Source organism: Eumetopias jubatus, unplaced genomic scaffold, assembly GCF_037043125.1.
Source record: "Eumetopias jubatus isolate StellerSeaLion01/CBP00866 unplaced genomic scaffold, mEumJub1_p1.0 scaffold_12, whole genome shotgun sequence".
In the NCBI taxonomy this organism is placed as follows: Eukaryota; Metazoa; Chordata; class Mammalia; order Carnivora; family Otariidae; genus Eumetopias; species Eumetopias jubatus.
The window spans coordinates 67,325,883-67,351,057 of NW_028274818.1; the positions used below are offsets into that span (position 1 = coordinate 67,325,883).

A 25,175-nucleotide genomic window follows, 5' to 3' on the forward strand; every position below is an offset into this window, starting at 1 on the left:
TCAATTCTTCTCTGTGTGCATGTATTTCCTTCTGCGGGACACACACACTCTCCCTTTTTGTCTGAATTGAGAGTGAGTCAGACATACCGCGTCTCCCGTCTCCCTGAACACTGGGGCGTGTGGTCTGTAGGAACAGGGACGCTCACCTACATGCCCACTGGAGAATGATCAGGACTGGCAAGTTTAATTGATGGACTCTTCTAATCTGCAAATGTATTCAGATGTCACGTATTGTCCAACACTGTCCTTTACGGCAGCTTTCTAGCCCAAGATCACTCAGTACGTTTAGCTGTGACATCCCGAGTTTGCCATAAAACTGGGACAGTTCCTCACTGTTTCATATGTGAGGTTGACTTTGGCGAGCTCGCCCTTCAGTATGGTTTCCCCGATAGTTTTCTCAAGATTAGTTTTGGATTATGCATGTTTTTGCAGATTACGCATTTTTTTGCCACCAGAGTGACATGTCCTTCTCAGTGTATGGAACAGGGCGGAGGCATGTGGTAATGTTGTATTCCATTATTGTTGATGTAAACTTGGATGGAATTTCCAATGATTAATATAAAGTTAGTGCCAGTCACGCCATTGGTTCTTAAAAAGATTTAAAAAATAATATTTGGATGTTTTTGTTGAAATTAATGTCCTAAACACAGGAGTTTACTATCTGTCTATATTCTCATTAAGACGGAGGATGCCCCTTTACCAAGTGGAGGGACTACCATTGGTGTGAACCCGGCCTCATCGAAGTCAGACACGGGTCGTGGGAATGGACCCCTTCCTTTAGGAGGCAGTGGGCTAATGGAAGAAATGAGTGCCCTGCTGGCCAGGAGGTGAGTGAGAAACTATGTTGAACACGTTCGGAATTGAGAGGATTGGGTTCATTTTATTCAAGTGCAATTTAACTAGATGCAGTTCTTCCCTTTCAGAGTAGTTTTTATACTAAGAGATGAATTTTTTAAAAATCTGATTTACCTTCTTTCTAGGAGAAGAATTGCTGAAAAGGGATCAACAATAGAAACAGAACAAAAAGAGGACAAAAACGTAAGTTCATAAAGAGAGTCTGCTGCAACTGGAAACAGGAAAGCCAGGCGTAGCTCATTCAGGAAGCGATATCCGAGATTAGGTGGAACTTAGAATTCCTTATTTCACCTCTTCACGTATTAGAAATGGCTTGTTTCGAGCGTGATGTATCACATTTTCATAGCCTTCTGTGTGCGACTGGCGGGGCATGGGGACCCGCGGCGAAGGCACTGAGCTCAGTTGTGGAGCAAATGCTGTACCTTCACTCGATATCCTGAATCTCTTAGGGTCTCCGTTTCCTTGCATTGAGAAGGAACGAATTAGACTAATCCCCTAGGAGCCCCATGGTTATTAGCTGTGTGCCCACTGTTGCTTCCCCACTGCATTTGGGCTTCGGCACCCTTCCTCCCGCCTGTCGCTAACGTCTGGCTCAGTAGCGGTGGCTGGTGCGGTCAGGAGGATGGGAGTCTATGGGGGACAGAGGATGCAGGTCTGGGCTGCAGTGGAAGGGAGAGGAGGCTGTTGAAGGACACAGTGGGAAACGCAGCAGGCGTGTTGGACATGGAAGCATGTGAGCCCCTGAGTCTGTGCTCCAGGTTTCTGGCGGGTGCCATGTGATTAATAAGTGTTTCTGTCTATTTAGGAAGATTCGGAGCCCGTAATTTCTAAGGCCTCATTGACAAGTACACCCGGTAAGTTCAGGAGGTCTATTTTAACCTTTATGAACCTTCTCGAAATATTAATACTCCTCAATTAAAAAATGCCCCATTTACCCATGTTGGGACCAGGTGCCTGCCTGGTGATGAAAGCGTTAAAGTTTTCGTTCACACTTGAAAGCAGTGACTTGCTTTTCCTCTGCCTTTGTGAGATGGAGCGATCCATTAAAACCCAAAGGTTTTTTCCTGATGATTCTTTCTTTGAAAATCATAATTTTTACACATTCCATGTGTACTGCTGTTGATGATTTGAGATTCTTCACTAGAGCACGGAGACATACATCATCAGATGAAAGGGAAGTCCTTTTAGTCCGGGATTCTTAAAGGTGAGGTTTAGGTGAGCAGGTAGTTAGCACCGATGTCCATGTCAAAGCATTCTCAAATGGAGAGCGCTATCCTTTTAGCCATGCCCTGGGGTAATACTGATAATCAGGGAAATAAAGCTTCTCATTTGTAAGGAGCAAAGAAGCCTCGTTACAGCTTTGGGGAAGTGGTGTTGAACTCAGCGAGGTTTCTGATACTGAGGACTCTAGGTTGCGAGTATATTCCGTAGAATATGGACAAAGTGCGTCTCCCTGGAGGCACCTGACCATGGCGTCTGTGACGAGGATGTGAGGTGCCATTTTGTGTGTTGACTAAAGTGAAGAGTTGGTCTACCTGTTCAGCTTTTTATCTAATTTGAAATGACGTGACGTGAATAATAAATTTGGTAATTTCGATGAATTAATACCTAGAATGGCCCATGAGAAGTGTTTATAGAGAAATGTCCATGTTAATTCCTACCCATTTTGAGTTGGAGACTACCAGCAACCTCTAGAATTCCACTGTTTAGAAATTCTAAAAAAAACTTCTGTTTTGGTGATTGTAACCCATTTGCCAAAAGAGAAAAAAAAGTCTCACATTCTCATTATTGAATGGTGATTATTCAATATTTTGATGGCTGTATTGTGGTTAATATTGTGACTTTGTGAATTGTTTTTCCTCTAAATAGGACTCAGATCAGTTTGTTGATGTTACTTTCATTAAAAATTCTCTGGTTTATGAACTACTTACTGTAACAGCTTTATTTTCTTCCAGAAGCCAAAATTAATATATATGCTGATACTGTAGAACTCCACTGTAAGTTAGGGTCACAGAACCGTTTACAAGTTGAAAAGAACTATGAATCCGCCCCCTCACCCCGGGGATGACCGTATTTTTATACAGATTTGCTCATAATTTCATGTGCTCCCTGAAGCTTATGCAGACCCCAAGCTGAGAACTCCATCTCTAATAGGGAGCCCTGCTTTGCTAGAGAGGCCGTGCATCTCCTGGTGTGTGGGCTTCCGGTGTCAGAGACTTCGCGGCCTGTGGCTTTCCCAGGGGGCTTGTCACACTTGCTTACTAATGTCTTCTCATTTTAAAGTCTGAAGTTGTACAAATTAGAATCCTTACAGATTTTAAAGTTCAGAATTGTAATTAAAAATTTTTCATTTGTATTACTTACATAAACATGTATAATGTTAGTTAGTATTTCGTTATTTGTTTTACAATAAGTAACTCTGGGAGCACATAGGATACTTTGTAACTTATGTTCCTTATTTTTAAAGAACCAACCAGGAAACCTTGGGAAAGAACAAATACAATGAATGGCAGCAAGTCACCTGTTATCTCCAGGTATGTTTGTTTTCTGACTTTTATGCTACATATGTATCTAAAAAGAAATTAATCTCTCCAAACTCCAGTGGTAGATTTGAAATAGTACAAAGGAGCAGATGAAATATCCTTCTGCTGGAGACCACTGAGCACCATCGTATTTTTCCTAGTGATTGGATGCTTACTGTGAGTCAGGTTGTCTGAAATTTTAAGATAGCTTTTATTCCTCCCAATTTCTTTATTTTGAAAAATTCAAAACTACAGAAAAGTTGAGAGCGTAGTGGAGGAACCCAGATTCCCCAGATACCAGTTCTGCCCGCCTCCCTTCCACACAGGTTCCTCTGGAGAGTTGGAGAGCAGTTTGCAAATCCTTCAGCATTTTCCTTAAGAACTGGGATATCCTCCTGTGTAACCCCAGTACCATTGTCGCTCTCAAGAAATTTAACATTGAACAATGGTATTATGTAACATATTCACATTTCCCCAGTAGTGTCAATGACATCCTTCATTTTGTAAATGTCGTTTTTAAAAGAAACTTTTATATTTTAAATTGAAAAGCAGCTGGAGAGAAATGCCTGCAGTGTTTAAGAGAGAGCAAAATAAAACCTGAAGTTTTGAATTTGTGAAGTAGAAAGATTGACTTCTGTCTCAGTTGAAACTTGTAGTTATAATCAACTTAGAAAAGAGAGTGCCCAGAAACAAGACTAGTGAATTTCTACCAGTGGCCATGAGGCATGGTCTTAGCAAATTCAGCGTTTCTTAGGCATATTTTATTGTCATACTAAATTTGTATCTCAGGTCTTGTACATAGATGAAACTTTTTCTGGATTTATGAGACAGTTTAAAGGACTTATATTTTTTTCCAGAAAAAAAGTGTGTGTTTAGAGACTAAAAAGCTTTTGGCCTTTTCTTTCTGAGTTGTGTTTGCTCTATTTTTACCTCTTCAAAAGCAAACTTGACTCTAATAGAAAAATACAAGGACAGACCTCACATTGCCACAAATCTGTTCAGTGTTAGCCTAAATCTAAATTTAGATTTGTTTTTATGTGGTTCTTTGTTCTGGTAGGAAAGATTCGGTGATGACACAGTTATTTAAGTTCTTCAATGCCTTTTTGACTGTATAGAAGCTTTTAGTTTCTCAGTGACTATAAGATAAATGTGTTTGATTTTAGGAGAAAATGCAGGAATTGCTTTTGGTGGACATGTTTTCTCAATAGAGTAGAAAAATTGCACATTTGTGTTTATCAGATACCTGATTGATGTGGCCTTCCAATGCGTCTCTGGTAGTTTTTATAGATTTTCTCCACGAGCACATTTTGAAACCTGATTTATTAAGGACATATCAGAGAACAGAACAGTGATGTCCCATGTGTCTTTTGAAGACATAAATGGGACGGGAAGAATTTTTCTCTTTGTGTCTACTCTTCATCCGTACCTTACTGATACGGGTTCCATAGTGAGCCTGAAGTGAACCCTAAGTCCATGGAGGGACATGAAATAGGTTCTCCAAATGGAATAAAAGTTCCTTGGTGTGTTTGGGATTCATTTAAAAAATATTCTTTGAAAGATTTTTCACACTTCTAAAGGAAGTTTAATAAGTGTTCTGAAAGTCACCATTTAAAAAAGACTTTTCTGTAGATTAACCAAATATTGGTTCTTATTATCTAGTAGCGTATCGTTATGGTGTTCTGCTCTGGTGGGTGGTTTTCTTCTCCTTTCCTGAAATGGAAATTTGGAAACGCCGTCGTTTCCTGACCACTCATATACCCTTTTTTTTTTTTTTTAAAGATTTTATTTATTTATTTGACAGAGAGAGACACAGCGAGAGAGGGAACACAAGCAGGGGGAGCGGGAGAGGGAGAAGCAGGCTTCCCGCTGAGCGGGGAGCCCGATGCGGGGGTTCGATCCCAGAACTCTGGGATCGTGTCCTGAGCTGAAGGCAGACGCTTAGTGCCTGAACCACCCAGGCGCCCCTCATATACCTTTCGATAGATGTGATCCAGCCAGTGATACATGTCTTAAAGTTTCACCCCAAGCAGTTTTAAGCCATGAAAGATTTTAAAAGTATGTTGGAAGGACTAAACTGGATGGCTTTTCATCCCAAGTTTTCTCCCCTGTTCCTAATACGGCCACTTGATGTTTTGTTTTTATTGAAGCGCACCTCATCCTTTTGTGGTGGTGAAAGTACCCCTTTCTCTTAGGAATGTCCATGTCGAGGTTATGTTAGTGATAGGATGGATCAGTACCCTGTCATACACACAAGGTGTACTGCATTATGCTCTATTTATTAAGCGAAGATGCCAGATAGTAGGGTAAAAGCAAAAATGTTGTCATTAAAATTACCTGAAACTATGATTGGAATGTCCCATTGGAAAATTTGTGAGTTCTCGTATGGTTTTCAGTAAGAGCGCACAGATCTGATATTCAAGGTAGAAAAAGAGTTTCCATGCTTTCTTTCTGAGAAGAGTTAATTTTGCGTACTTCAAACTACAGTGATTTTTGATACTTATTGATACTTTGTGTAGCAGCTTTTACTATATGTCTGCAATCTCTAAAAGTGGTCATTGTGCCACGATTTCCTTTCTGTTCTCTGTAATTGTCAAATGAGTATCTTACATAACCAGAATTAGTGTCCAAGTATCTTCTTTTGTATTGGGGAAAAAAACTATTGTTTTAAGGTTAATGGACTCCTTTCATTGTTTTGCTGTGACTACAAATCTATAAAACAGGAACATAGTGCGAATTATTTTTTAAAAGCTCTATTGTATTTCCCTTTAAATGGTTTTTCCCCTTCATAGACGGGATTCTCCAAGGAAAAATCAGATTGTTTTTGACAACAGGTCCTATGATTCATTACACAGGTATCATCCTGATGTGACTTTGTGGTTTGAGACTTCGAAATAACATGTTGAGGATAGGGCTGAGCTTTTTCTACCTGGATTGGTAATCACCACAAGGGGAGATACTTGAGGAAGATCGAATCTTTCATATTAGCTTTATTTAGAGCAATTTTGAAAAAACACTAAGATTTTAAGTAGAAAAGTTAGTAGGGTTCATTCCCTTGCCTTCATTTTCTAGTCGGATCAGGGTACCTGTGAGTGGTGGACACACCAGCAAGGCCAGAGTGGGGTCTGAGGCCCCTTGTGTCTTCAGCCACTTGGCAGCTTTTGCATTTTCTTCTGAAGGCTTTTCTCCTTAGAAGCTTGAGACAAAGCCTTTAAAAGGTAGAGAAGATTTGTACTGTGTGTTAGTGGAACACAGGACTACATTACAGCCACACTTGTGAAAAGTGGATTCCTGGACGAACATCCGTGTCTCGTCCGTCCGTTGCAGCAGATTGTGTGCCTTTATACCAATCTGACGTCTCCTGTCCTGGGCACATGGTTTTCCAGGATGAGTCCTGTTAATACCATTTTTTAATTAAGAAAATTAAGAACCATGTATTTCCTTCTTAATTAAAGAAATTGACAATTTTTTAAAAGTTCTCAAGTGTTTAAGCTTATATTTAGAACTGATTTGGAGGAACAGGGACTTTAAATATTGTGGTAGTTATTTGATAGGCAGCTGTTGAGAGGTAACACAGAAATCTCTGGGAAGGCCTCATACTTTGTTATTGATTATGGTGAAAACTCATAGATTACAAGTCACCGAGGTTTGCCCATGTTATCATATGCACCTATTTTTAAATATACACACCAAGTCTCCTGGGAACATGACTTAAATAGTATATGGATGGGTGTCTGTGAGTCAGGGGTTGCGCAGACTGTATTTGGCCAAATTACTTTCATGCCATTGATGATTAAAATATTTGATAAGTTTGTCAGCCAGTTAAATCTGCATAAAATGTTTATATTACACGCATGAAATCATTTTTCCTGCTTTTTTCCAGGTGGTTTAATCATCACCAAAAGACTTACTTGGAAAGTTTGCTAGTACATAGGAAAATAGCATTTAATGAGATTTTCTGTTGTTAATCTTCTCACTTCTCTTGCTGCTTTCCCACGTAGGGGCCCCGTGATAGAATAATGTTGATAAACCTTTTTTAAAAAAGTGGTGATTACTTCTTTCCTTCAGTATGAAAAGTTCCCCCCTTTAGTTAATTATCATGGTGGTGGTGGTGGTGGTGGTGGTGGATTGCATGTTAGCATGAATTAAAATTTCTTAATTGCATGTTTCCTCTATCGTTTATTATGTAACAATAATGTGTTGTATTGTTTAATAAGTATGGATATATTCATAACATACTGCCAGTTAATTAGCGGACTACAGTTGCTCGTGTGAATGTTGGGGATGTTCATTTTATAACCTGGGAGAAAAGCATTCACTGGTTATACCACTTAAATATGAAAAATGAAAGAAAAGCAGAGTAATTAGGAGTGTCAGTCTGGCGAGCAGGAACAGAGAGCGTGGGTAAATAAAACGCAGCATGTGGACCGTCAGGGGTGTTCCCCAGATCGGCCTGTGCCCAGGACACCTGCCTTGTCTGCCGTGGCTCTCAGTACCTCCTCCGTGACTGGGGGATGCAGCTGGTCCCTCAGCAAAGGGAGAAGGTGTATCCTCTCTAGAGGAAAGGAGATATGTCCTGTAAGTAAGTCTCCCCCACCACCCCCCCGCTCCCGTGCCTAGCTCAGGGCTTACTGAGTGAAGTTTTCTGAAAGTTGTTTTCCCTGGTTCATCCAAGCAGGGCAGCAGAGATCTCATAAAATAAAACTGGTTGACTTGCTTTACGTGACAACTTGTTAAGCAGCCATATGTTTGATATGAAAGCAGATTAGCTCAGTATTTCATTTTCACAAACAATGCCTGTGGGTTTGGAGTATAATATGCCTTGTAAGAGTTATGAAATCATAACTTGGAAAAGTTACTGTGCATACCGAGTTTTGGTTCAGATTTGTGATGTTGGTCCTCTGCAGACCTGAAGACACGTGACTCAGCTGATAGTTTTTATCTGCACCAAGTTGTGGTCCTCAAAGTGTAGCCACTTACCATACTGAACCAGAACATAGAGGAGTGCCCAGTTAAGACTCTAGATTTTCCCCTGGGATTTCCTCTACTTGCCGGAATTGGAGAGGAGCCATGATTGGTTTATTTGATATTGAAACTTTTGCTTAAAATACACCTAATTTCTAACACTTATTCTTCGTGTAGAATTTTTAATAGAAGCTAAACTTCTGAATGTGTAGTAATAATTGGCAAACTGCTTCTGTGTGGCATTTCCTTTTTTTTTTTTTAAAGATTTTATTTATTTGACACAGAGACAGAGAGGGAACACAAGCAGAGGGAGTGGAGAGGGAGAAACAGGCCTCCCACTGAGCAGGGAGCCCAATGTGGGGCTCGATCCCAGGACCCCGGGATCACGACCTGAGCTGAAGGCAGATGCTTAATGACTGAGCCACCCAGGCGCCCCTCCTTTTTTTTTTTTAAAGATTTATTTATTAGAGCACGTGCATGTGGGGGAGGGGCAGAAGGAAAGGGAGAGAGAGAATCCCAAGCAGACTCCCCACTGAGTGTGGAACCCCACATGGGGCTCAGTCCCGCGACTCTGAGATCACAACCCCAAGCTGAAACCGAGAGTCAGACGCTTAACTAACTGAGCCACCCAGGAGCCCTATTTTTTTTTTTTTTTAAACAAAAGTAGTTGTAAACACATCATTCAGATGGCATCTCCATAAAAACTAGTCTGGAAACAGCCACATAGCCAAGTGGATATGAATATACTTTTAATTATTTCCCCAGCATTCTTATTTATTTGGATGCTTGAAATGGCATGAAACACATAGAATGAATCATGCTTATTACTCAAATGGTTTTATCCCATAAACCAAGGCATTGAATTTGTAAACTGATGCATCTCAGTGGTTGGTCTGCCAGATGTTTAGTAGGCTCTGCACACTTTCAGAAGAACGAGATTGCACTCCTCAGGCCTCAGTGTCGCAGCTGGTCTGGCGTGTCTTGTCTCCGTCAGCGTGCTGCACACGATCCCGTTTCCCGCCTCCTGCGCAGAGAATGCGCTCCTCTGCCCTTTACTGAAGAAGCGTCTTCATCCCGTCAACCGTTGTCTGATTTGTTTACAAGTAACTGGAAACATTGAGCAAAGTGAAAAATACTTTGTTTTCTGTTCTAATCAGTCCTGCAACTTTGACAATTAACTTTTTTTAACATCTGTGTTTTAAGTACTGAAACCTGGTGTCGGGTTGGTAAATTTGCAATTTTTTGTAAACTCTTAAACATCCCAAGTGTTGTTTACCTGTCCTGGAAATTCCATTTGTACAGACCAAAATCTGCACCTTCATCACAGCCCAGTGCCAACGGCGTCCAGACGGAGGGGCTAGACTACGACAGGCTGAAGCAGGTAGGCGCTTTCCCTCCACATGCGCTGGCGTCTCTGGGAAAATGTCTGGTGTGCTGGCATTTGACGGGTGGTGAATGTACTGGAAAAGAATATAGAGTTTAGGTCTTTATGCAAATGAAACAGTGATATGACTACTGTATTGTTTTTTTCAAATCTTCATTTTTTGGGTCAGTGTGTTCACGTAAAGTTCCAGCGGTGGTGGAGAGTGGGGGCAGGTGACTTAACGGTATAATACAAACTTTAAATGTCAGTGCGTGGTGTATAATTGTAGAAGGAAAATGGGGTTGCACTTTCCGCTTACTGTTGGCAAAAATGGACCCAGCGAATCTGGTTTTGGCAAGAACGTGAGGGAAGTGGGCACTCTCGTATACTTTCATTTCCTAGAAGCAGTTGAGAAAACAGATCACAAGCCTTAAAAATAAGTATCTTACCTTTGAACCCAGCAATTTCACTTCTAAGAATGTATGCTAAGAAAATATTACAGAAGTATATAAATCTGTAGTGTTGGGGAGGGCCCCGTAGTCATTAAGGAATCAAAAATGAGAGTATTGAATCCTGAATGGTGAAAAAGGAAAGGATCTTGTCCATATTTTGGATACCTCTGCATTACACACGTAGGTACTCAAACAAGAAAAGGGAAGGAGTGATAGCTGAGAAGATGTGTGGGGCTTTAAAATATTTTATTCCCAGAAGAGGTAAAATAATTAAAAACAAAATTGGTAGTGTTAAAAAAAACTTAAAGGGAGGGCCCAGTGTACACACCTCATTAGTAAGACAGTGGTCAGTTTCGCGGACCTGAACCCAGGTTTGTTGCAGCGAGCAGGATGGCCTGGGGCTTCTGGCCCCGCACCCTGGGGGCCTCTAAGAACAGTGACCCACACCACTCCCGTCGCAGCCTTGTACTGACCCGCCGGCGGGCATGCGGGCCAGGTGCTGGGTGGGCTCCTAGCACGGTGCTGCCTTCTCGGCCTCGTGGGGGGCCGGTCAGGCAGTGCTTATACCCAGGTTCTACGGTGTTCATTCCATGGCTCAGTCCCGCAGCTCGGTCAGTAGCTGAGTCAGGATCAGAGCCCTGAGGTCTTTCCTCAAAGCCTGTGTTCCCTGTGCTGTCACTCCTTTGTTTAAATGCTACCAGATGTCTGGGGGCTCAAAAAGGGACCAAGCATGTTACAGTCATAGGAGTTCAAAATTAAAGTCAAATATGAATTAAAGGGAGAAATACTAACAATAATTTCAGATAAATCCAATTTTTATACTGCAAAGCTATTTGAAAAGTTAAATTGAGTTATATAGTTTGGAAAGGAAGCTTGAGGTCATTGATAATCAGGCCCTAATTTTCCTGTATATTAAACATGGCTTTCTTTTCTTGAAAAACACTTTAAAGTGGACGCTTGCACACACTTGAAAACGTGGTAAATTCTTGGCTATCTGAAGTAGTGGAGAAGAGAGGAAAGGTTTCCTGTTAGGGCTGCTTTTAATAATTTGAATAAGGATATCTGATAGTTTGTACTAATAATTTCTGTGCTTGTTTCGTCATTGGTAAAGTTGAGGAGTTATACTAATTGATAGTTTCAACCTTATTTTAAACATGAAAAGCTTTTTAAGAAAATGAATCTTAAATAGAGCGATTTAATTTTACCTGAGGTGTGCAGTAATAAAGAAGGTCACATATTGGAAAGTAATCCATCCAAAGGGGAGGTGTTATTCTTCAAATTACATCACCTTGTCAAAGCCCTTTTAGCTGGCATGTGACATTGTTCTTGGTAATTTGGGGTGGGGAGGGGCACAGGGAGAGGGAGACAGAGAGTCCCAAGCAGGCTCCATTCCCAGCCCGGAGCTGGACGCAGGGCTCGATCTCACAAGGCTGAGTGTGACCTGAGCATGACCCAAGCCAAAATCAAGAGTCAGACACTCAACTGACTGAGCCACCCAGGAGCCCCTGTTCTTAGTGATTTTTTTTAAGTTTGGTTCGGGGTAGGGTGGTTGTCCTTATTTCAAATGTCATTATTTCAAAATGAACTTACAAAAACAGATTTTGCAAAATATTTGAAGGTGGAGTGGTTTTCATGGAGGAAGGAGAATCTAGAACTATTAAATCAGAATACAAATAGGGATCACATAAGTACTGTAACATTTCTAGTAGCCATATTAAATGAAGAGAAATAGGTGAAATTCATTTTAATATATTTTATTTAACTTAATATAACTAAAATAATATTTCAATAGTAATCACTGTTTTAAAATTACTCATTATTACACGTTATTTTCTTCACGCTAAGTCTTTGAAATCTGGTGTGTGTTTTACCCCCCCCCCCCCGCCCCGGCAACACATCTCATTTCACACTGGCTGCGTCTCGGGTGCTTGGTGGCTGTGTGCGGCTGTGTCTGCCACATCGGATCGGACCATGTAGGTCCAGCAGGGGCCCAGCCACCCTCGTCCTACCCGTTAGGGCAGCCCGTGAGGCCGCTCCAGGGGAGTCTCGGACTCCTAGAAGCACGGTTTGGCAGCTGTGGTGTTATTCCTAAGGAATCCCATACTTCAAACCAGATCACAGATTGGCCAGGATCTGCTCGTCTAGTTTACTTCTCCTGTTCCTTGAAATTTCATTACGGGCCATCTTTCAGACTGCTCCAAGAAGACGAGGTTGAAAGCAGAGCTATTCCTGTTCTAGAAATTACCTGAATCCTACCTTTCACTGGATGGCAGAGCATTCTAATGTTTCATGTTTTGCTCGTCTACAATAAGCAAAGGCTGGGAAGACTGTTAAAATAGAATCATTGCCCAGTCTGCTCTAAGACAGCCTTGTCTGGGAGGGACTCCGGCAACGCAGACCATTCATCAAACTTCGTATATTCTTAAAATTCTGTATGACCAAGAATGTATATAGTGGTAATTTTTTTTTCTGTATTCCTGATGTGTTTCTCTAATATTTTAGGACATTTTAGATGAAATGAGAAAAGAACTAACAAAGCTAAAAGAAGAGCTCATTGATGGTGAGTATATGAACAGATTTGCTATTCCTGTAATGTTTGAGAATACCCCTTTTTAAGGAAATGCACATAAAGAAAGAACCAGTTTATTACTTGAGGGCATAAAACAATTACTTTTACATAGTATCCTGCCCTTCACTTGGCTTAGGATGTCAGGGAGGAGCCCTCTCCTTCTTACGGTGGAAGTTATTTGTGAAAATAGGAACGAACGACGTCCCTTTGCGTCAGGGGTTGAGTAGTGTCAGATGGAAGTCCCGGCGGATGGGCCCGTCTCTGGCCTCGTGTCCCACCTCGCTGCCTTCTCTGTGGACTCTGAGCCCACAGAGTCCGTGTTGTCATTTTGCACACGAAAGGGAGAGCACGAATGGGAAAGTGTGTGTGTGAATGTGCGCCTGCACATACATAAATCAGTATCGTCTTTGTGTCAAGAAAGCACAGGTCTGCGCAGTGTAAGATTCAGGGTCCGTTTGTCTCTTTATTACTGGGAGTTTGAAGACAGCCACTGAGATTTCTTAGGAGTGAATCACTCATTGATTTTACCTCATCGCTGTATTGACTTGAAATAACGTTTCCTTTTCGTGCCCAGCGATCAGGCAAGAACTGAGCAAGTCCAATTCTGCGTAGAGAGACGAGTCGAGGAGGAATAGGACTTTAGTCTGGAGAAAAGAGAAAGACCCCTGCGAACAACAGCTGTTAACAACAACAAACCCCTACATTTGTGAGCTGTGATGAAGACAGTGGAGACAAACAATTGGAAGGAGGAAAACCAACATCCTCGCAAGCCTTCAGACGCTGTTACTCTGGCGATAAGCTATTTCCCTCCCAGTTTGCTGCTTTTTTCTGACCTTTTCAATAGGATGGAAGAGCTGGATGCGAATTCCTGTTCAATAGTTATGCAGAAAATACTAAACCCATCAGGCAAGATCGCCGTGCATTGAAATATTTTCATGTCAAGACAAAATCGCACGTTTTTCACAATCCATTGCTAAAATAAAGAGGAGAAAGGCTTAAGAAGTTTGTTTTCAGAGAGTGCTGACAAAGAATTGAGCAAGTTACACTATTGTATTGTAAATGTTTCTCTCAGGTTTGTCTTCCTATCACATTTGATATTCCGTGAGGAATGGAGATCAGCCCTGTGTAGGTTAAGATCCTAAAATGTGCAACAAATGGAATTGTATGTGCTTTCCAAGGGTGATATTTATAAGAAAGTGTCTTAAAAATGATTTGTCTGGCTTGAGGAATTTTAGAATGATAGGAAGTCTCTCGAGTTAGCCTTCATGCAATTTTGTAGATTAAAACATAAAAATCGTCCAGAATTTAAAGATTTAGATGCCTTCCTAAATTGTTAAAATGCTTTACCAAATCTCTGACTCCTACATAATACACACCAGTGGTCAAATGTAAAACAATATATTGTAGACTTACTGTAGGTTTTCAACCTTTTTTAGATTTATGCATGTGGACATTTTTATAATGTAATTACAACCACCACAAAGTTAGCTTTTTTAATTGCAGACAGTAATGCATGTCCCACTAATACGTAGTGGCCTTTTCAAGGCCTGGTCCCAGGGAAAACCTTTTGTAGAGTCTGTAGGGGGGTGGGAGGAAAGGAAGGAATCATTTTTTCTTTTAAAGTTCATTTCTGCACTGTCTTTGTTTTCTCAACGACCTGCATGAATACTAATGAGGACATTTTGTGACTTTAATTGGTAAATATGTTAGCAGAACCAAGTTCTCAATCTTTTACATCATGTCTTCAGCTGTTCGTATTTTAACTTGAGTAATTTCAGTGGTCTGAAACATGATTCTGAGCTTCACATGGATTACATCGTACTGTGGAACTCGAAAATTCGATCCCTGAATTTGGCAGTTATTTACTACCTAGGTGCCCTGCAGTTGGACAGGTGTTCAGGTACATGTTCCTGACCAGGAAGCTGCTTTTGAATTTTGTTACATGGAAACACACGGAGTAGCGATGTCCACAGCAACTGAGGTCATAGACACCACGTGGCAGAGGGGACCAGTGAGGGGCTCTGCGTGGTTCTCTTGTCATGACCGAGCAGGACTCAGGTGGTGGGAAGAAGGACCTAGGTGGTCCACTCACCCCCACATGGGTGTGCACGTGCTGTGCACGTATGTGTGTGCACATGTAGCCCACGCCCTTCTCCTGGAAACTCGCGAAGATTGAAATAGGGGAGAAATTCTATATGTTGCAATGGTAGATTTTTTTTTTTAATTTAGGAAATCACAAATTCTCCAGGCTCCATCTTGATTTATGCTTCAGTTATGTGCCATATTTGCTTTGAAATCTTTGATTATCTGAAGTTTTACTAAAATTTTGAAGAAATAATCCATTTTCATCTGCTTTCTAGATTTTGTAACCTCAGTTGGTCAGACAGAGCTTGTCGGTAGCATAGTTTACCATTCAAAAAAGGTTTGAGTGAGGGAATTGTTTTCCTTGTTAAAATAGTTCCTGTTTCTGTAGAGACTTCAGTTTTAGATTAATCTGTGATGGATGAGCTATCATAATTCACATGTACAGTTTTGTATCCACCATTCATCGTCAGGCAGTAGTAGGAAAGGCATTCAAGCTGCAGCAAGCCTCTAAAGTCCTGTCTTCTAAAAGAAATCGGAGGCACTTTGATCTTTATTATTGTCCTTTCGATTATGCAAACACTTGGATGGTATAAATGCTCATGTCCCCTATAAATCTGGTGAGAAATCACTTGATTTTGTCGGTGAAGTTAGTCTCTAGTAGGATAGAATACTGGGTACAAGTGGTCCAAAGTCAGAGAAAAGACTAGAGCAACACGCTGGATCTGAGTGAGGAGCTGTTGTATGCACTCAGTGTCTCGTGCCTTGGCCCGATTCTCCCAGGATGTCTGCGTGACAGGGCAGAGCCAGTGCTGGGTCACAGCGCGTTCCATCAGTGTACGTTCGTCCGGATCGCTAAACGTGTTCTTCCCAATCACTGTACACATTTACTGTCCTATGGGACAGTTTTGTCATCGTTAGAGATTTCAGTAACTAAAACGGGAAGCAGAAGCTTAGGTGACTTTCCTTAGCAGGTGATGTTCCTTGGAGCCCGTCCTGCCGATGGTGTTCGTGCTCTGTGCTCACTGGGTATCCGAAGCCGAGTGCAGTTCAGGGGGTCCTTTCTGATGACAGGAAGGCACTTCTTTCCTCAACACTGTGATCTGACCCGTGACAAATCTGTCCTATACGCTCTGTAAATGGCCAACAGTCCATTGCAAACCAACTGAATGTACACATCTTAACGCTGGTGCTGAAATCTCTCCAGAGTAATCGTCGTGATTTCACAGTTTGTTCACAAGTTGCAAGCATCACGTGTCAATCCGAACTGAAGATGAAACACTAATGAATGTTGGATTCTCATGCTTTAGGTGTGCTTCCTTTTTAGATTTTTCGGTTCTCTGCTATTTTTACCGTACTGTTTCATTTACATTTCCTACCGCTAACTTCGTTTGTGTGATTGAAATAAACTTGCAGTATATACATGTTGCTTGTTTGTGACGCTTAGATGACACTATGAAATAATCTGTTGGCTCTAAAATAAGTTCTTCTGAATGTGAAAAGCCCAGGACTTCACTCCCCAAAGTTTACACAACTCGTCACTGTTCCTTCCAGATTTCCTAAGTCGAAAATACTGAGTAACACAGACAGAGGGAAGACGTGATCATGTGTCTCGTCTCCTCTGTTTGTTTCAAATGGCTGTTGTGTGTCCCCCGGCCCGCCTCGGCACGGTGGTTTACTCTTCCCGTCAAGAGCACGACAGAGGTTTAATATTTTACTGTTCTGTTCTACAGGTAGACACGGGAACTCACACAGTTACCGTTTCCCTCTATGTAGTTTGCAGGTGAAAGGGCCTTAGCAAGCCCTGAATTTTAAGCACAGGAACGTCTGATCTGTGGTGTTTTGTACGCCGATTTCATGAAGCCTTCATGTGAGCAGGGGCACTGTTAAGCTGACTGATTTGGATTCCGTTGTTAAAATTCTGATGTCTTCATTAGAGGTACAGTAAGCCCTGTCTTTCCGCTTTCACCACACCCCGGGGTTCTCTCCATCATCCTCTCTACTGGCCGTGGGCGCCTGCAGCATATCCCCGTCCACACCTCCAAAAATGTCAGCCGTCTCAGGTGCGTGCTCCTCTGCACGTAGAAATCACAATGTTCATCTACAAACCAGAAGTCACTTCGCATTCAGAAGTGAATTCAGCAACATGGGGCTCCTGGGAGGTGCAGTTGGTTGAGCCCAACTCTTGGTTTTAGCTCAGGTCATGATCTCAGGGTTGTGGGATCATGCCCCGCATCGGGCTCTGTGCTCAGCACGGAGTCTGCTTCTCCCTCTGCCCCTGCCCCTACGTGCGCACGCTAAGTAAATTCTTAAAAAAAAAAAAAAAAAAAGACTGAATTAAGTAACAGATTGCAACCTTTAAACGTGCCTAGCCACAGCTTGTGTGTCTCCTGAGAGCTGTATGTACCTTCAGTGCCATTGTGAAGAGTTGGCCTCTCGGTTCTAAGTGTTACCCTCCAGAGCACAGTTTACCAAGGAATGCTGCGTCACAACTTTATAACCCTGTAGCCTGAAAACGGCACCACGTAAAGCGCACTGTGCAAAAGAATGCTCCAGGGACTCTTGATCCCTTATGTCTCTGTCTTGTAGTCCCCTTTCTTAAAAACGTTTACTTCAAATCCCCAAACCTGTTGTTGTTGTGCCGTTTTTGTTTTTACTAGAAAGATGGATTTGTGTCCGTACGCCTCCTCAGAACTCTAAGGGATGCGAAAGGGGTCCCCAGAGTGCATCCAAAGGGCTGATGCTTAATACCTCTGACTTGTCACTGAAAAGTCATTTAGTGTTTATACTCGGGTGCTCTTGAAGTTGTCAGGACCTGGAGCATGTGTAAGGAGCTGTGAATGTGAACGAAGTGCTCTGGGGGCCTTTGGCGCCATGCAGACGGGGTGAAGAACACTGACTCGAGTAGCTTTCTCCGGGGTCTGAGCACACTTGACAAAGATGCTAGAGCGGGCAGCCCTCCAGGGAAGGACGCTTCCTTGACCGAGCACCGTGCGGCGGGGGGCAACATCCCGATGGGCCGTGGGCTTCCCGTGTCCCCGTTAGGTTGTCTCTAGAGAGTTTTTGAGAATCAAGAGATTTTTACATCTTAAAAATACTAGAAAAGTGAAGCCTTCAGCTTAAGTCTAAGACTGATTAGAAAAGAAACGGCTACGACAGCAAACGTTGGGCACCGGGGTCTTCTGGGAAGGACACACATTTCACACACTGCCCCAGTACAAGCTGTGTGAATTGACCTGCCTTTCTAAGTAGTTTTTCTTTATAAGGTAACCGGTTTTACGAGAGGGTAAGTCTGTGACATGATCATAGCGACTTAGGATGTAAAGGAATGATGGCCACATTTATTGGTTATTTCTGTTAAATCCGAAGAAATCATAGATGTGAAGACTTTGAATTATTACAGGTGTCTGTGGCCCAGAAACTCCCTAAACTGAAGTCTACGCACCAGGGCACCGGCCTCTAGACACGAGAGAGCACGACTTTCTGTTTTAATGACCACTGTTAGGAAGGCTTGCATATTTCACTGGAGGACTAAGTTCGTATTTATGCTGTAATGAAAAATCTGTGCCAAGGCAACCTCCAAGTTCCTCGTGTGTAAATTGAACTCTTTCCCCTTTGCTTCTGAGAAAGATTTCTTTAGCGGTGGGTAACATTTTTTTTAACATGTGAAGAAGGAATCACTGACGTAGCGAATAATGTTCTGTGGGTGGGTTTGTTTTCATACGTGGTGGTTCTTCCAAGAAGGCGGAAGTGCAGAGAAGCATGCTGCTGGGCCTTTGCACTACACGAGAAGTGAGGCTTGGGGGAAGGGTATTGAATCCCCAGCAGGCTCAAGGGTTTGGGTTCCTGTCTGTAGAGGCTGGGGAAAGAGGTTTTTGGCTAACACTTCGCGACGCACGTGCCACAGGCAGCTTCTTCACAATGGTTCTTAAAATTCCTAGGGCTCCGCGCCCGAAGTCACACCCATGGAAATTGTGAGTCTGGTTTGAAAACAGGAATGGCATTTTAAACGTCTTTCAATGTGCTTCATTATATTTTAGATGAGAAATACCAACTTGGGATTTTCCTTGCCCCCCACCCCGCCCCACCAGGGTGAACTCGGGGGCGCACGTGGTCTGTCCTGTCTGCCACGGCCTCAGGTGCCTGGCAGCTCTGAATTTCCCTGGCCCCGTGCACCCTCGAGTCCGGCAGCGGTATCTGTGCTCCTGGTGGGCTGTCGCCGCTGCGCTGGGGACTGGCCAGTGGGACCGGTGAGGAACTGACGCGGTGCCCAGAGCAGCCCTGGGAGCTTCTGTGGGAGGCACGGACTTTGTCCCCAGAATCTCCGGGGAGGAGGATTTCCCTGAGAAAAGTGCTGGGAGGGTTAGATGTTCAGAAGAGAGCCACGTTGAAGCCTGGCATCGTTTCATCCGCCGAATGGGGTGGGCGGTGTTCACAGCCCCACTCCTTCCCCGGATCGCGCCCGCCCTGGGCGGTGTCAGCTGCTGACCGTGAACTTGAGGTTTGTGCTGCCTCTGAAAGGGGGCAGCGTTCCCGGACTCCTGAGGAAGCCACCCGTTCGCCCTTTCCTGGGCCTGATGCCGGGAGCTCCCCATCTGCGCAAGGCCCTGCAGGCTCTGCTGGAGGTCCTGGGGCCCCGGGATCGGGGCCTCCCAGGTCTGCCTCCGCCTTCCTCTGTGGCCACTGGCTGGTTGGTTGATTCTTTTCTGATCCAAGAAAAGGGAAGAAAGCCCTGACTTCTGCTCTCCAATCTTAAGTGCAGCTTTTAAGTGTTTTAAACCTTAGACCATAATCACTGGGAAACACGCATCCTGCGTGGGAACAATAAGGGAGAATCCGCGAGGTGACCGTTGAGGTCAGGGCTGTCACGTAAGGTGCTGGTGGTGCCCGAGGGGATGACGGGTATCCACTTGGCAGCGTCCACGTGTTCTCCTGGTCACAGCCCTCTGCCCCGAAGCCCCTGCTGCTCTTCACAGAGACCCCGTGCCATGCGATCACGTGAGACGTGTGACCCCGCATCTGCGACAGGACGTCCTTGTTGGGACTCTTTCTGGTCCAGGAGCTGCGTGGGGTGAAGCTGCCCTCCTGTGTTTCTTGGGGAGAATGCTCTTCCACGGCTGCCTGTCGCCTGAGCCTGCTGTGCCCCGACTCCTCTGTCCTTCTGTAGGAGCACACGGGTCGTCACTCGCCCCAGCTCCTCAGTTTAATCCCAGCGACTTCTGGGCCATTGGAGTGAGTGTTGTCCTGAGTCCTTGCTTGGCCTCCACAAGAGGAAGGTAATCGGCGCAGTCAGAGGTCGCCCTGGAAGGTCTGGGTTATACAACAGGAGGCCTGTTGCGCGGACGTTGACTTCAGTTCTCCGTGGGTGTGCGAGTGTTTTGGAATTCTGTGTTTCTTAGCAATAAGATATGCTCTTCGTTTTAGGAGTGTTTCTTTTTTGGGAAAATGAAGCGTTTCTAACAAAAGTGAATGAGCTGGAAGGAAAATTCTATCTTGAGACATCTGTAGTTGATGCAAAATATCCCAAACTCAATTACAGTATTTACATATTTTCATAGAAATTCTTTTTTTGGTTTGCTTGATAAGACTGAATGAGGAAGCCTCCCCGCAGTCTGTAATTATAGAAAACACTGAAAACCTCGAGTCTGTAGCTGGGGGGCAGAGCGTGGGTGTATTGGGGCCAGCAAGTTGGCAGCGAGCCGAGGCGGGCCCTGTGGTGCTGGCGGGGAGCTTTCTGTCGTCTCAAACCGTCCTTTACTTGACCTTGGGGGCCAAGAGTGGGCATCTGGTTTGGAGCTTTGTATTTTGTTTCTGGGAATGCAGGAGGCCGTGAATTGGCTTTCTGGCCAGAAGGACAACGTCCACCATTTCCATGAAGAGATTTGGAATGTTAAGTACCTTTTCCTTCCTAGACCTGCCAGGTCGATAGGCCAAAAGCATTCAGTAAAATAGCACAAAAGATAAAATGCAAAGGTGACTTTCATTATGGTCCAGATGGGTTAGTCTCTCAGGTTATCTTGCTTTGCTACAAATTTTAAAGCTGGAAATAGGCGTTTATGTCCTTATTTGCAGAGCTGTTTTCTTTGCTAAAGATGTGAACACATGCAGCCCACAATATGAAGGCTTTATAATCTGGGAGTGAGCCTCCTAACAGCAGCAGGGACGGAAATCACCTTAAAAGTTACGGTTGAGGGGCGCCTGGGGGCTCAGTCGGTGAAGTGTCTGCCTTCGGCTCAGGCCATGATCCCGGGATTGAGCCCCATGTCGGCTCCCTGCTCAGCGGGGAGTCTGCTTCTCCCTCTCCCTCTGTTCCTCCCCCTGCTTGTGCTCACACTCTCTCTCTCGCTCACTCACAAATAAAATCTTTAAAAAAGAAAAAGTACCGTTGATTTAAACACACACAAGGCTGTGTTTTATGTGCAGACGGAACTCATGTGTCTTATCTTGTGGAATCTGAGTTATGGGCCAGGCTCAGTTTCAGGAGTGGAGGAAACTGGGGGCAACTTGTCTTAAAGCAACAATTTGTAAATTGCTGGCTTAGCTCAAATCATCAGTGAACTCAGATAAGAGAGGGTCTCACTGTTGGGAAGCATTACCTTCCGAGCTTGGCATCTCCCTTTGGGAAGGGGAAGTGGATGAGAGGGTGAGCTGTGAAGCTGGCTGGCAGGGCACGGAGGATCAGGTAGCCCCGGGTCTTGCACCAAAGTGTCAAACAGGACAGAAAGGAGAGGACCCGTGGAAGGACTCGGCGGGCAGGAGCAGCGCCTGTGCGGGGTGTGGTGCCCTCCGGGTGGCCGTGGAAACTGCGTGCCTTTCATGTGACCATTAAGTGTGACCTGTATGCGGGTGACGCATCTAGAATGTGTACAGCAAAGGCTCAGCTTCCAGAAACGGGGCCCTGTGAGCCCTGGGACCTGATGGGATGGAGGTTTGCCACATCAGACTCTGCGTCCAGCTGCCACATCACTGGGATCTGACCCACTTCTTGCTCCTTTTCCCTCAGCAGCTTTGCTGTTTTAACTGCTCTGCCCTTCAGCTGCTTGGTTTCCTTTCTTCTTTTGAAATAAAAAGACAAGATAATGAATTCAGAGGAGACTTGTGTTCATTGTACCAGTTGCTCTTAGTTTTCCAAAGATGGCGTGAGTTTTATGTTCTGCTTTGCTGGTGGTGATTCTGACATTAGAATACGCTCAGTTCTGGGGCTCCTTAATCTCAGTCAGTTAAGCGACCGACTCTAGGTTTCGGCTCAGGTCCTGATCTCAAGGTCCTGAGATCGAGACCTGTGTCAGTTTCTGCACTCAGCATGGAGTCTGCTTCTCCCTCTGCCCCTGCCCCTGCTCGCACTCCCTCCCCCTCTCTCTCTCTCAAATAAAAACTTAAAAAAAAAAAAATACGCTCAGCTCTGAAAGCTTCAAGAGCTTTCTCTGGGCACCTTCTGCATGTCACCCTACCGCTGGGGAGGGTGTCAGGCTGTCTGTGCCCATAGCCGGTGCTGCCCTTCCCTCCGTCCACCAGAGTGCCCCGCGGACCTCGGCGGCATCTTGGCTGGAGACGTCCGGGGCCGCCGCCTAGACTCCTTGGGAACCCCTTGGGTTAGTGAGTGGCTGTGTGCATACCCTCTTTTTCCTCCAGGCCTCCCAGATGCCCCTGTGCTGTGTACCATCGACTGCATTTAGGGTGCGATCCAAGAGTGGGACCACGGCAGAGTCCCTCGATGCCGTGAGCTTGGAAAACGGAAGGCACGTCCAAGACCCCATGTTATTAATCAATCCACGTTGGACGTCCTTAGGCGGTGCCTTGCAGCCAAGGGTATCTGGGTCTGGTTAGTACAGGGCTCGCTGGGGTGATGGCATGAAGGATGCGACCATTTGGTGGCTTCACTTCCTGCCCAGCATCGTTGCTATGAAGTTGGGCAAGTGAAAGAAGGTGCAGCCCCCCCTACCCCAGACCGACTGGAACAACTTCCTTTCCCGCAGTCTCATCTCTAAGTAGACTCAAGTTCTTGACCTCTCCTCTCCAGGTCAAATGCCCGAGAAGCCCCCGAGGTTGGCAGGAAAGGAGTTTGTCGGGGTTGGCGGGGGAGGCACACGGCAGTCCTGTGTTCTCCGATGCTTCTGGTTTCAGGCTAAATCCCATTATTAGATACAGGGCTCATCCCTCCAGAGATGGTATGATGGAAATGTTTGCCAGGCCCTCCGTCCCCGGGAAGGCACTGTGAGATGTGATATCCCGGGATGCTGGGCTGGGAGTCGTGACCACAGGACGCCCCGGGGCGGCTGGGTGATGTGCAAGGTGAAGCCAGCCCCCCGCCCCTCCCCCCAAGTGCGCCCTGCACATTGGGACTAGCATTGAGCACTTCTGTTCTCAGCTGGAAAGTTCAGTGTTTGGGAATTCAGAGGCCATCCCAGCTGTAGCTTCGTGGTGGTTCTGTGCTGAGAGATACCTGGCTGCGGGGGCTTGGGGGTCCCCGCCACAGACGGGCCAGGCTGGCCATGACATTGGGTGTCCCAGAACTCAAGAGGGCCTCTCTGACCTTCCCCGGCAGCCGCAGACCTAGCCCAGGGGAGTGCGGGGAGGTGTGGCTGGGTGCGTGGCTGGGAGTGGAACTGCGGGGTCCGAGCAGGTGCCTGTGTTCAAGCTCCCTAGATACCGGCCCATGAGGTCGAGGCTGCTGCCTGCCGCTATCCCACGAGGAGGTGCAGCCAGGACCCCCCACCGCGTTGGCTTCTTTTTTTGATTGAAGTAAAGCACAGACGAGGCACGGATCCAAACGGCTCACTACTCAGCGCACTGAACCCGCTTGACCAGCACCCAGCTCAGGAAATGACGTCAGCATGACCGCAGAAGCCCCCTCGTGCCCCCTCCCAGCCACTGTCTGCACCCACGGCCAGCCCTGTCCTGACGTCTGACCTCATTTGTGCTCCATGTAAGTGCAATGGTGCTTTTCTGGGTCTGGTTTCTTTCCCTCGCTATTCTGTGTGTGATGTGTGTGATGGTGCAGTCCCCAGCTCGATTCTCATGGGCAGCCATGCCCCGAATGTTCTGGCACGTGTCTGCCTAACCCGTGGATGCTTCTCTGGGTGTCTGGCCCAGGGTCACCTTCAGGGGCAGCTCAGCCTCTCCCTGTCCTGCGGGGCTGTCCTATGTGTCGCTCCCTCGAGGAGAGGGGAGGAGCCAGGTCCAGCTGGTTTGCAAATGCGAGGGGCTCAACGCGGCCCCTGGGCCCGAGGGTGGCCCCTGGGCCCGAGGGCGGCCCCGTGCCAAGTTCTCTCAGGGCCTCAGCGGCCGGTGAGAAGGTGATGATGCCAGGGGCCAAATTCTGGGAGGCAGCCCAGTCCTGATGCTGGAGCCTGCCAGCCTCGTCCACCTGGAAGACTAGAAAACAGAAGAGTTGATGAGGTGCCTCTGAAACACGGCGCCTGCCCTTGCGTGTGCGTGTGCACGTGTGTGCGCAGTGGCGGGGGGGCGGGAACCCTGGTGAGCCACACCCGCTGACGTTACAGAGCTGATGACATGTTGGGTGCTGCCCGCGGGGGATGGGGAAGGGGGTTCCTGGTGCCCAGCTGCCAGCAGGGCTGGGGGTGGGCTGGGAGATAAAAGCCCCTGTGGAGGCGTGGTGAGAGGTGGTGTCTGGGTAGGTGGGAGAGAGTGGGGAGCACGCACACTTCCCCCTGAAACCACAGCACGGGCCACACCAGACTGGCGCTGCAGAGGGTCAGAGGTCCCCGGGAGAGAGATCGATTCTGATGTGTAAGAGGATATCTTGAGTTTCTCGGACCGCGAGGTTTGCACAAGGTATACCAACGTGCGGCCCGGCCCACAGCAGTGTCTGGCTGGACATGTGTGCACACACCTAGGCCCTGCCTGGAAAAGGCATATAGCCAGTTGAAATAGGTTTTCAGTGTTGAGAGGGAAAGCAGAAAGGACTGGCTCCTGAGGGAGAGCAGGGCCCTCACTTCTGGGCGATGGCGGCGGGGGCCCTGGGTGGACTACTGGGCCATCAGTAGAGGCATGGCTCCCCTCCCACAGTGGGGACAGGAAATGCAAGCCGTTGGCGCCGTGCTCCCGAGTCCTGTTCGGTGGGCCTGGCGGCCGACACCCAGCAGGACCCCGGGCGCCGTCAGAGCACTGGGCTTCTCCCAGGGGTGCTCCCAGCCAGAGTGGCCTCCCGTTCCCCCTGCTGGGGAGCCACCTGCCGCACCCCTGCTGTCAGGAGCAGAGCCAGCAGCGGGGGCTGGTGGAGACCACCTTGATCCCCTGGGGGGCCCTCCCCACTCACCAGGCTACAGTGCGTGATACTGGGTCTAAGTTCTGGTCTGCTGTAGGATTGTTTCAGCCCAGGAGCGGTAAGCCCCCAGCCAGAAGGTCCA

At 45.9% G+C, this 25,175-nt stretch overlaps 1 protein-coding gene across 2 annotated transcripts in view; it reads left to right on the forward strand.

The window, feature by feature from the left end:
• Window positions 1-16,215, forward strand: part of ENAH (ENAH actin regulator) — a 150,610-nt gene extending 134,395 nt beyond the window's left edge. For both annotated transcript variants that reach the window (XM_088017197.1, XM_088017195.1), the window contains 7 exons: window positions 682-827; window positions 981-1,038; window positions 1,661-1,709; window positions 3,323-3,389; window positions 9,642-9,720; window positions 12,657-12,714; window positions 13,298-16,215. In XM_088017197.1, the coding sequence (XP_087873323.1) occupies window positions 682-827; window positions 981-1,038; window positions 1,661-1,709; window positions 3,323-3,389; window positions 9,642-9,720; window positions 12,657-12,714; window positions 13,298-13,335 (495 nt within the window). In that variant the 3' untranslated portion in view covers window positions 13,336-16,215. The remainder of the gene's footprint in view (window positions 1-681; window positions 828-980; window positions 1,039-1,660; window positions 1,710-3,322; window positions 3,390-9,641; window positions 9,721-12,656; window positions 12,715-13,297) is intronic.
• The last annotated feature ends 8,960 nt before the right edge of the window (window positions 16,216-25,175 follow it).